Source organism: Haliaeetus albicilla, chromosome 25 (assembly GCF_947461875.1).
Source record: "Haliaeetus albicilla chromosome 25, bHalAlb1.1, whole genome shotgun sequence".
In the NCBI taxonomy this organism is placed as follows: Eukaryota; Metazoa; Chordata; class Aves; order Accipitriformes; family Accipitridae; genus Haliaeetus; species Haliaeetus albicilla.
The window spans coordinates 23015550-23027886 of NC_091507.1; the positions used below are offsets into that span (position 1 = coordinate 23015550).

Sequence of the window (12337 nt, forward strand, 5' to 3'; positions counted from 1 at the left end):
CAAAACTTCTCCTAACTTCAGTTTACAGAGACGTGAATGTGGAAAGAAGTCCCCCATGTTTACAGGGTTCAAAAGGTGTGATTTTGCTTATTAAAATCTGTCATAACTAATGTATCTATATTAAATAATCAGTACAATGGTACGAATGACGTTTTAATTTCATTTTACATCAGACAGACACCTTCACCACAATATTAAATAATTCCAATTAGCTTTTATTTTCAAAAGCTACTTAGTACCAGTGCTTTCACACAGGAGTTTAAAAAAAAATAGCTTTTATTTATGCTATAGAAGGAAGTACCTATCGGTGGAGAAAGTGCTGCTGTCATAGCATTATAATTAAAGTTATCCCCATATGAACGATGGTTCGCTCTCTGAGGTGGACTCGCTGGTATAGATTGTGACCTTTGTGATACCGTAGAAGAAATTCCTGCCAACATCTGTCCCAACATCTGTAACATCTGGAGCTCTCGAGCATGCTCAGCTTCCCGACGCTTGTCCTCAATTTTGAGCCTCTGCTCTTCGTATCTGTAAAATTTCTCTTCCGTGTCCACGCTCTGCTGCAGGAATTTTTCCATCATTTTATCCAACGTTAAATTTGCATGGCGTTTTTTTGATCTTTTGGGCTGATTGAGAGGTGGGGTAATAGTTGGAGCATTGATTTCTTTAAAGCCTAAAACAAAAAGAGAGACAATTATTTTTCTGAAGAAAAATAATTTTGTAAGAAAGCAGCAAAAAAACCCCTCCCTACGAGACGTGCACCCAACGTGTCACAGAGTTGTTATACTTTTTCAATGCGAATTGTAATTCTTTCAGATATTTTAATTTCAGAGTACCAAAGCAAAACCACAAGCTTCTACAAAGTTATGAAGGTAACACAAAAAAATCGCAGAGAGGCATCTTTTAACTGTTGTAGTACTAAACTTCAACAATAGGAGTCTTTTTGATCTTCTAAAAAGGTTTAAGTGAAGGCTATTAAATAGTTCGGCCTCATTTATGTATTGCAGGTAATTACATTAATCTAAATTGAGTTTCAGTCTGTTGGCATTCTGGATTTGCATTTCAAAAGAACATTAGTGTAAACAACTCTTTGATGGGGTTTATGTGTAAAAAGAAGGTTGGTTAAACGTCAACCAATTGGCAGATTCCTCAGTGATGTCAACTTCTGAAGACAGGTTCGGGTTTGTATTAAAACCACGGCATTAATCTAGATTTAAAACAAACAAATAACACTGCCCTGCCCCCCCGCCTCCACAACACAAATAGGGAGCTGAGGGTGAAGAACGAGCAAGGAGAGGACAGGCTCTATCTACGGGCTGCTCCTGTCCGCAAGCCCGCTAAAGTTAGAAGCGGTGTTTCTGAAACAACTCGAGCAATTAATTACGTAAAAGCTCTCCCCTAGCTTTCTGGCCCATCTGCAACAATAAGCAGATTTTTCAGGTATTATCGTCATCATCGTTTTAATACCGATTAGCGCAAGTGCACCCAGTCCGCAGGGAAGGGGAAAAATCCCCCAGCGAGCAGGACGCCTGTTTTCTTGCACTGCGCTACCTGACACTTTTGTCCGGATCATCCCCGCGCCGGTTTCCCACCAGTAAACGCCGATTAAAACTCTCTACGCTCTCCGCCCCCCCCCCCCATCTCCCCCTACCCGGTCTGCAGCATTTCCCCCCCCCGCAGCAGCCCGCTCCCCTTCCAGGCGGCCTCGGCCGTGGCCGGGGATGGGGGGGGGGGGGTTACCTGGGGGACGAGGAAGGTGCTGGGGATGGAGGGGGGGGCATGGGCGGGTTTGGGAGCGCAGAGGACGGGGCGGGAGGGAGGAGGGCAAGGCAGAAGCCGCTAGAAGCACGCGAGCTGGAGAGGGGCGCCGGCGGCCGGGCTGCGGGAGCCGGGGGGGGGGCGGCGGGGCGAGGCGGGGGACACGCACGCACAGACACGGCAGCCGGGGCCGGGAGCCCCCCGCCGGCTACTCACCGTCGCCCGGCGGCACGGGGATGGCGAAGGGGGGGCACTCCACCTTGATGGGGTGGTCGGCGTAGGAGGAGCACTCGCCGGAGTCCTCGGTGAAGTTGTCGCGGGGGGACTCCAGCTCGGCGTCCTCGTCCAGCTCGGCGTCCACCTCGCGGCTGTTGTGCGGCGTGCCCGGCGTGGGCGGCCCGGCCAGCGGCCCCGCCGGCTGGGCGCCGTCGGGCGGGGGGGCCAGCGGCTCCGGGGCGCCGTCGGGGCCCCCCCGGCAGCTGAGGATCCGGTCCATCTCGTCGTAGTACTTGCATATCTTGCGGGCGTGCCCGTTCTTCTTCAGCCCGTCCCGGGCCTGGTAGTACTGGCGCTTGAGGCCCTTGATGCGGATGCGGCACTGCTCGGGGGTGCGCTCGAAGCCCAGCTCGGCCAGGCGGCAGGCCACGTCCCGGTACACATGGCTGTTCCGAAAGTTGCCGTCCAGCGCCGACTGCACGTCCGCCTCGCCCCAGATCTCCAGCAGCGCCCGCGTCTCCAGGTCCGACCACAGGAAGCCCCGCGTGTTCGTGATCATCCTTGGCCGGCCGGGGTCACTGCAATGGCCGCGCACCGGGGAGAGGGAGGGAGGGAGGGCGGGCGGGAGGGACGGAGGGAGGGGGAGAGCGAGGGAGGGGCGGAGGAGGGCGGCGGGGAGGAGGGAGGGGGGGTTTAGTGCCCGCTCGCCGCTCTCCCGGCGGGCGCCTACGCCGGCCCCGGCCGCCGTGCGGCGGGAAGCGGCGGGCAGCCGGGCCCCGGGCCCCGCATCCCAGCCCGGGCCGCCGCCAAGCCCGCACGGGCGGACGCCAACAAAACTTTCCGGGCGCCGCTTTGCGCTGCGGGCACCTGCAAAATGCTGGGGGTGGGGTGGGGGGGGGCGAGTTAAAAAAAAAAAAAAACCAAAACACAAAACCACCACCCCCCCCGGCTCGCCCCGCTCCGAAAACAATGATGATAAATGGAAAAATAAACGAGCGGCCCTCTCCCCCGGGGCAGGACGCGCCAGCCACCCCGCTCAGGCAGTCATCCGTGGGCGGCCGCTCCCCCGCCCCGGGCTCCTCCGGGAGCGGCAGGACGACGGCGCCGGCTCGGACTTGGAGGCCCTGCTCATCACAGTGCGCCTTCCTCCTCCCTCCCACACTCCCCCCCCCCGCCGCAGTGGAGGGCGATCCCTGCACACCCACCCACGCACACACACACAGACACGGGCAGGGCGCTGCCGCTCCGCTCCGCGCCCTACCTCACCCCAGCGCACCGCCGCGCCGGCACCGGAGGAAACATCCCCGCTCCCTCCCCGGGGCCGACCGGAGCGCCTCTCAGCCCCGGCTCCCGCAGGCCCGCACTACCGCACACGCACGGCAGCCGCGGTGCTCTGCTCTGCGGCGCGGGGGAGACCGGGCGCAGCCGGCTCGGCTCGGCTCGCCCCCCCTGAGGGCCGCCACAAAAGCCCCCGCCCGCCTCCCGGAGGCCGCCGCTGGATCGGGCAGCCCCTGCCCTCGGCGGACGCCTGGGAAAGGGGGTGGTGGTGGTCGGGTTTGTGTGCGCTGTCCCCCCCCCTCCCCGGTCCCCGGCCATCCCTTCGCAAGGCAGGTGAGCGGCCCGGCCGCCCCCCCCCAGCTCCCGCTCCCTTCCCGCTGCAGGCGGGGGCGGGTTTCATTATGGCAGGCCCCCCCGGGCCCCACAGCCGCCCACACGCCGCTCCGGCCCCTGCCCCTTCGCTTCGGTTTTGCTCCGCGAACCGTCCTCCGCCGGGAGGTGCGGGGCGGCGGTGCCCAGCCCACCTCCCCGTCACGGGGGCCCGCCACCTTCCTCCCTCCCTCCCTCAGCTCCCCCGCAGCCCCCTCGGCGTGCAGCCCCCGGCGCCCACCCGGCCGGCCGGCCCGCCTCCCCGCGGGGCGGGTCCCGCCAGAGCCCCGCCGCGGAGATGTTTATACCTTCGTCACGCCGCGGCCAGAGGGCCGCGGTCAAGGCCAAAGCCAGCGCAGCCAGGGCGCCGGCGGCAGCAGCAGCGCCCCGTCCCCGCATCCTCCCGGGGCGGGGGGGGGGGGAGAAGGCCGGGGCTGCGGCGGGGCCGCTCCGTTCCGCTCCGCGCTCTCCCTCTTACCTAGCCAGGGCGCGGGGCTCCCGACACCCCCCGCCAAGCGCGCAGGCAAGCGGCGCACACAACTCATCGGCGCGGCTTCCGGCTCCGCGCCGGGGACGGGCACGCCGGGGCCGGGCCGGGCCGGGCCGGGCAGGGCAGGGCAGGGCAGGCCTACGCGGGCGCGCCCGCCCGCCACCGCTCCGCGCCTCCCCGCGGCGAGCCGCGGCCGCCCCCGGCGGCAGCCAATGGCGGCGCGGGGCCTGCGCGGGCGGGCCGCGCTGAGGGAAGGGAACGGCCGCGCTGAGGGAAGGGAACGGAACGGCCGCCCGCCCGCGGAGCCGGCCGGGGCCGCTGCGGCCTCCTCCGGCGGCGTTGTGGCCGGCGCCCTCGGGCCTCCCGCCGTCCCCGCCGCTGGGTCCCGGGCGGTGAGGTGAGGGGCTGGGCCGGGAGAGGTAGAGCCGGGAGCGCCCGGCGCGGCTGTCAACGGGGCTTCGGAGCTGCCTTCCCGGCCCTTTTAATGGGCAGCAGTTAAAACCTCCGAGGAACGGCCGTTTATTGCTCCCAGCGTGTAAAAGCCCTTCACGCCCCTCACCTCGCCGGGCGCTTCTGAGCAAACCCCTGATGTACGAGTGTCGCTCCTTCCCAAGCTGCTGTTCCTAGCTCGGATACATCATTTTAGAGCAGTACTCTTGCAGTGTTTTCTTTAAAACACACCAGAGCTGGCGGAAATTACCAGCTGATGTTCACCTCTGGTCCTACGGCACCTACGGAATCTAGACAATGCATCGAAATACAGCGGCGCCCGGGAAAAACTAACGTGACGATATGCATGAGAAATCTGAAATGTTAACGCTCAAAACAGCTGTAATTTCTGCTCTAGACTCCTGGGTATTTCAGGCAAGAGTGTCGTTATTAATTCACAGAAGCTTCTAGCCTAAATATAGCAGTAAAATGTCAATGTTTCAATCAATATTTTGAAGGGGTGAAGACAGACAACATTTTCCTTTACTGTTTTGTGTTACATAGAAGCTGTGGTCAAACAGACCTGCTGGTTTTACCCGGACCAAACCCAAGCAGGAATGATTCGTGCCCTTCAGCTTCAGAAGCATCACTTAAAACAGCCGTGCTGTCTGCGAACTGCATGACAGACACCCTGAGCTTGTAGTGACCCAGACTGAACGGTAACCCAGGTACCAGAGCAGGAACCTCGATGCCTGGCAAGTTCACTGTCAGGTATTAACTTGTTTATGGAAAAGTTACCTCTTCTCTAGGTCCTGATACCTGGTATGTTTTTAAACGCAATACCGGGTCAGTAAAATTTGCCCTCTATTCAGTCAGCACAAGGAATGCTTTTTACCCTTTGATTATCTGACTGTGTGGCAACCCAAAAGACAGATTCAATGGCCAATCACATTTAGTTTTTACATGAGTTTTAACCAGGAAAAATGGTGGTCCGGTTGTTGAACACCACATTTCTTACACTCATGTTTTGATTCCAGCTGGAAGGATAAAGAGCGTGTAGATTTCCTGCAACTCCAGCACTGATTTAACATCTGGAAAAGAGCAGGGAAAGAATGATGTGGATGGTTTTTTCATCCCATCCAGTATCTGTGGCTCCACCAAAAACATGTCTTGTGCCCAACAAAAGAGAGAGGAAGAAAGATACAATCATAATGTTGTTTTTCACTGGGTTCTCTGGTTTCCTTTGTAGCAGAGATGGAAGCAAGTTCTTCTGATGCTGTGGAACCCTCAGAAGTTGTTTGTGGAATCAGTGAAGTTTCCAGGACCCAATTCTCAATTCACATGTAGAAGAAAACCTAAGGGTATGTGTGGGCTTCCTCCATGCCAAAGTTGTCTGGGTTGTTAAGCACAACCTTGACATCAACTACAACAGCCTTGCTACTACTGTTAGCCAACATGAGTGTAAAAACTTTGAGCAAAACACATTGCTGCTCCTCAAACATTCTGCTGCTCTGCATCTAACTCAAGGTACCTTCTCTTGATATAGTACTGTCTGCCATTTCCATACCACGTACAGTATAAATCCATAACTACTAGTGCCATCTCTCAGCCCGGCATCAGCCATGTTACTTAACTGGGGGATGAGGCAGGGAAAAAAAGCCTTTTACAGAACTACAGAAGGCGAAAGGTGTACGAGGCAAAAGTTCACACGCCCATCATAGAGAAAAAGCGACTTCAAGAGGCATTTACTTCTTTAGATATATACTGTACTGTGCATTTTTTATTGAGTTTCCTGTTCTGACAGCCCTGTCACTTTGTCTGCTTGCCTGTCTGCTTGTCCCTCTCTTACATGGAGGGAGGAATGACCCTGCAGAGTTCCCTTCCGTGCTTTGGGCAAAATCCTTCAGGCTCCATCGCTTATTGCTCCATTGCTTATTGCTCCATCGCTTATTGCTCCATTGCTGGCCCCTACCTCTTTCTCAGAGTCTTGCCCCTCCTTCCCTTGATCTCAGTGTTCAGTTCCAGCATTTTAACCCTTTTCTAGCTGCACTGTCACCACAACATAGCCTCCTCATTAGTGGATTAATTACAGCAACCTCTTTGTCCCCTGCTACACAAAGAAAGGCTAGACATCAATGGCCGACCTGAGAATGTCCTACTACTGTCAAGGTAGGCAAGAGCTCGGAGATTTGACTTAGTAGTAGATGGCAGCCGTCACCGACAGCTGATGCTTGCTGGGAACAGAATGTATATGCATAGATAGGGTGAGGTATGGACTGCAAACTAGATGTCCCTAGGGAGAGACCCCAAAATAGTGACCACTCTGGACCATTTGGTGGCTTCTTCTGCAGGTTCCTGCCGAATCTTTGTTCACAGTATTTCTGCTTTTTGCTTCTGATCACTTTGTACCCACTCAGCACTTCAGCCCAGGACCTTGCCATCCATTTTGGTAATCGTTGCGCAACCCTGCCTACCCGAGGCATTCCACGGTGAACGTGGACAGCAGGTGGCAATAGCAGAGCTTGCAACATCCTTTGGTTGCATTCTCTCCACTCAAGTAATTGTCAGCCTGTACTGGAATCACAATTTCATATTATAAATATAATATTATAAACATACCCATGTTAACATATCCATGTTAAATAACAGCAACAGGAGGTCTAAGCATTCATGTGGAGTGAGGGAATGGAAGAACTCAGAAGTAGTAAGTAGCTTTAATTGAAACTGCCCGTAAAATATGACCAAAGATTTCTTTGTTCTTGAAATCTGGAAGCACTTTTCATTGTGAAAAAGACGAAAAAGTGGGAAGTCTTAATTTCATTTGAATGTTTACCTAGCTAAATTGTAGCAGTTGGATTTGATAGTGGTAATACAGAAGGCAGTAATGGTATATGTGTTAAGATAAAAAGGGGGGCAACCCTGCAGGTGTTATTAGCAGTAATATTTACTGCCATTAAAGTGAGTGGAATGAGCATGTTTTACACCAAATATTATGTTTCTCTTAGTACAGGACAAAATGTATTTTTGTATGGTGTAAATTTTAGTTTGTCAGTTTTCATGTCTCTAGGCTGCAAGGAAACTAAAAACAGAGTAAGACGACCTGAAGCTATAATAATTATTCCTGTCACTACACTTCTGTGCATTTTTATATTCAAGAGAAAGGATAGCAGGAAGCAATTAACAACAAGCTGTTACAAAAACACATCAGCATGCTTTGGTTTACCTATAAAGTTTACTAAACAGGAATGTCACATGGGCTGAAGAAGGAAGCTGTAAATGAGAAGAAATATACCCACACCTGATTAAATGCTGTGTAATAAGTTAGTCCCTACAGCTTCTGTAATTCTTCATATTTTTACCAGGGCCATACAGATACTATCACTTCTAGACATATTCAGTACAATAATATTTGTCAAGCCCTGTGCTTCACTAGGTATTTTTTGTTTTATCCAAAGTGAACAGCAAGGATTTTTTTCTTTTTGCCGAGTGTTAATGGTGAAAAAAACAGATATCAAGGAAACAATAAACAGAATGTGTCTGCTTCGTCCTCCTCTTAGAGCAGGCAATAAGAATGATCTATGTACTGCAACAGAAGTGAAGAGGGGTTTTTTGGGCTCACCCAATTTCTTCAAACAAGTTCCTGGTATCTCGTGCAAAAAACCACACATAAACTTGCACACCTGTCAAGCAACATCCAAAAAGTTAAAACAAATGGTCTCTTTTTCAATAGGGAATAATGAGACTCAAAGTAAATACTGTGGAGTGATACAGTTTTCCATAAAACTGCTTTTGCTTTGTCCTTTGGCGGCAGAAGGTAACATTTGCCAAATCCATTAACTTACACAATTTAGAACACTGCTATTTTTATGAAATATACTACTTATTTATACCACTTTTTAACTGTTCAACAGCTACATCACGTTTTATTTTAGTTGTGTTGTAGCTTTGCCTGGGTATTGTTTTATCCACTGTACATACACAAAAGTCAACCCCTTGCTCAAAACTCAGCTTTATGTGCATTTAAGAGACACACGGATACTCAGAATGATGGACAGATTTGTAAAGGATAAACTGGTTTTAGCTTAAGTGACACAATTCAGTTCAGTCCTGGAAACACAGTATATATTGAACATGACTGCTAGAACATGACTACGTGCTACATCCACAAAGGGATTTGAACGCTGAAGGGTTCCCCTTTCAGGTACCTTGCTTCCTTTTTTTTTTTTTTCTGGCAATACGTTGCAAATCATCTCACAGATCCAGCATATCAACTTCAGTAGTTGTGTCCCCAGGTTTTTCTGGAGACTTTGTAGTTGCTTTCCCCACAACCCCCTAAGCCGTCCATTTGTAGGCAGTCTCAGATTGCTATAATGCCACGGGTGATGTCTGCCTCCAGTGGCTTCTGGAGTTGTGCATAATCTTGTTGCCCAAAGGAAAAAGCTGTAGTTCTCCTTCCTCCCTGTGAGAGCTGTTCATGTTACATATTCCTGAGATCTCGTATGTGGAAAATACACTCGAGTCCGTAATATGCCTGCTCTTCAATATACAGGTGTTAAAATTTAACATGCGTACCTGAGTTTGATTACAGCATCCTCTACTTCAAAGTCAGCATATATGCATGTGTATTATTTCTTCCTGTTGTGGCCACAGCTGTATAAGTGTATGGGCAGCAGCAATTCATTTTCTTCATGCCAAGGCTAGCTCTGCAAGTTTTACTGGTATAATTAATCCCACTGGGGGAGGAGAAGGTCATTTAAAAAATGAAAGCCAAAACAGGGTAAGAAAGAGGGTGGGTATAACTATGTTGTTATAAAGATGACACATCAGAATGATGATTTTCCTTGCTGTATGGGAATAGCTATCCCAGTATAAAGCACCTTTATACAAATAAAACTGTAGACTTGTTAAGAAGTTGAGATAGCAGGGAAATTGTGTTGCTTTAGTTCTATCATGATAATTAAAAGGTACCTATTTTTGACAGACAAGCCCCAAATAACCTATGGCAATTTTAAATTACTTCATTTGGCCAATGGTTTTCCACAAAGAAGCTTGTCCTTTCGTGTGAAGTAAAATAAACTTTTCAAATCCACATTTCCATTTTCTGTCCTTCATTGTTGTTAACACCTTTCCCAGAAAGGCATGCCATGTCAATGAATCCTGTTCTCCTAATAGCACATTTTCATGAAGAGTAGTATCTCGCTGACTCGCCTCTTCAACACCATGCAGGGAGAGGAGGGCTAAAAGCCCTCTTCAGGTACCCCCGCTCTGCAAATAAGGACTACAGGACACTCCTCTTACCTTCCCCATTCTTTAATTATACATCCCACTCCCTCAGGCTAGCACCCCTAACATTTGCATCCCCACTCTCCCCTTCTTTTCTCTTGAATACCTCCTTGTCCCACTGCAGAGCACGCTTTGGTCCCTGCTCTGTGTTTTCATTTGCAAAGAGGGTCCCAGCACTACGTTGAATGTGAGGGAACACCTTGCAGTGGAGCAGGTGCCGCAGCTGGGCGCCAAGCCTCACACTTACTGGATTGCTCTGCACTTCCATACGATATACTCTACGTGCCACAGGTGAGCTGCTTCTGCAGGTGATGGCAGAGGACCAAAGAAATAGTCTATAAGCTGCCTTCTGCCCAGTTGTCAGCTGGCGAGTTACCTGCTGTAAAAGTCTTTTAAGGCACTGCCTTCCAAGTGGCCGTGAAGGCTTCCTCCTGTTATACGGAAACCAGATTATCACTGAACTTATTTGATCCACTCCTAGGGAGTAATAAAATATACATTTTGCTCAGTAAAAACTCCATCTGGTCTCTGAGATATATTGGCATGGCAAGCGTCCACCTTCTATTGCTGTTGCTCGCAGTCCCCATCCAGCCACTTATCAGTTCATCTGTCACAAGCAGCAGAAAGATTTCCCTTGCATAGACAAAAAGTCACCTCCCTGAGGCTTCTAGTAACCGGTCCTGCCTCTATTCTGGCAACTGAAGTGGCACATTTTAAGGTTGTAACAGCCTAAAAAGGATTTAACAGGCTGCCCCTTCTGCTCAGGCATTCAGAACTGCCTCTCTACAAAGAAACTGTGTAACGGGGAGGGAAAGCATTGGGAATTAAATATTAATCACTCTTGGTTTTTTTCTGGAAGAGCTCTTCTATAATGCTTCAGAGCAGACAGGAGTTTGCTGGTTAGGAAAATCAGCAAACTGAATGCCGTTCTTTTGAGATGAAATGTGATGCCTTTCATTTGCAGCTGTGCACGCGCAGTCTTAATGCACCCTGTGTTTATCAGGTTGAAAAGCACTTTTATCAAATTCACCGAGGAAAAAGAAGTGCCGCAGGTTTGGGCTTAACTATCCTTCTGATACCTGTGGGTCAAGGCTGAGGCCTCAGGTCTTTCCTTTCTCAGAGGGGGGACCTACTTCCCTCCCTCTTAGGCTGAGTTTATTAAAGCTGCTGACCTGTTGCAGTTCCTGGTGATTATGCAAGTGACTCAGTCGCCTTTCAAAAGCATCACATTGTTTCAAGACAAAAACATTACTGAGTATTATCAGGATGGTAAATATTTGATGGAAAAAATACTCTTTATCAGGTTTAACAGATGCTTGTGGTTATTAGTTCTTCTGTCAAGTGTGTGTTTCTGCATGTGTTTCATTGACCCTGTTCAGAGGTGCCCTTCTCCCTCCTTGCTCTTTGTCCTGTTGAGCCAGAATCCACTAGTATAGTCATTTTCTTGAGGGCACAAAGCTTCTCAGACTTGTTTACCAGCTGTAAGATTAATCTTAACTACCCTCCAGTGATTCTAGGATCTCAAAGACATGGAAAGGACACCTATTGATACATTAACCTATGAACATCTCAGGTATGTTCACAGGTTAATGTATCAGAGTCTGGAGATCCAATTTTTGCTTTTTCTGGGCTTCCAAAGTCTCATGTCTGTTACAAAAAGGCAGCGAGACTGTTCAGTATGAGTAAAAAGACTCAGAATTGGAGGTCAAAGTGACAAAGGACAAAGATGACCTAATTGTGGAGGTGTGTGAGGACTGTTTCAGAGTAGTGGAAAGAGTGGAAATAAAGGAGGTCAAAGAGTTTCAGAAGATACTTCTGACTGAGTATTTTTGCCAGGTCATGAGCTGTAACGGGAAATATGGAGTGTAATTCAGTTCCACATTGTAGACATCTAAATTTAGCTATTAAACGTAGGCAACTGCCTGTGAGCCACATACCTAAACTTCCATTTCAAGCAATGGAGATCAAGTCCTTAGAGTTATTGGGGCCTGGAGAGCTACCGAGCTCATCCTAAATTAGACACCTACCAGGCCAGTCAGTCAAAGACCCACTCCTGCTGCCGCTAAGGTACTTCTTAAACTTTGGCAAGTCTATTTGGCACATACCCAGCTGCCTAGAGTTCCCCGAAGGCAGGGGAACCACACACATCTCTCTGGTGACTGTGTTGGCAGGGGGAAACTACGAACCTGTTTGCCCACACAGAAACACTCCAGATGGTTGGGACAGCTGAGTGTAACGCATCCTTCAGTGCAAGCCTCCCTGAATGTCCCAAAAGCTGCTCATATACTTGCTTGTTTCACATGGTAGACACATGAAGGACGTAAACATGGCATCGGCTGCTCCTGGGAAGCCCAAGAACTTCATCTGTTCAGAGTCCCTCTGCCAGCCTTACTAACGTGGGCATAGTCTTGACGGTGAGGCTGCGGACAGGAGCTATAGGACTTGGGGCTCTTTGATAAGAGTGCCCAGATATGTCTGCAGTGAACACTATTAATTGAAAAGATGTGGCATGAC

The 12337-nt window shown here is 50.4% G+C and overlaps 1 protein-coding gene and 1 long non-coding RNA gene across 9 annotated transcripts in view; one reads left to right on the top strand and one right to left on the bottom strand.

Moving 5' to 3' along the window:
- Positions 1 to 4733, bottom strand: part of NAXD (NAD(P)HX dehydratase) — a 53165-nt gene extending 48432 nt beyond the window's left edge. For 4 of the 8 annotated variants that reach the window (XR_011322130.1, XM_069770271.1, XM_069770269.1 and 1 more), the window contains exons 1-3: positions 3236 to 3579; positions 1975 to 2552; positions 302 to 673 (exon numbers count right to left, since the gene is read on the bottom strand). Coding sequence is in view for 7 of the 8 variants with exons in the window: in XM_069770271.1 (XP_069626372.1) it covers positions 302 to 673; positions 1975 to 2552; positions 3236 to 3570 (1285 nt within the window). In the remaining variant the exon portion in view is untranslated. The other 4 variants (XM_069770268.1, XM_069770270.1, XM_069770273.1 and 1 more) reach the window with 4 other exon arrangements.
- On the top strand, positions 3485 to 9631 carry LOC138681915 (uncharacterized). The gene is made up of 2 exons (XR_011322137.1): positions 3485 to 3585; positions 5105 to 9631. It is a non-coding gene; the product is annotated as an uncharacterized lncRNA (long non-coding RNA).
- Positions 9632 to 12337: the final 2706 nt, after the last annotated feature.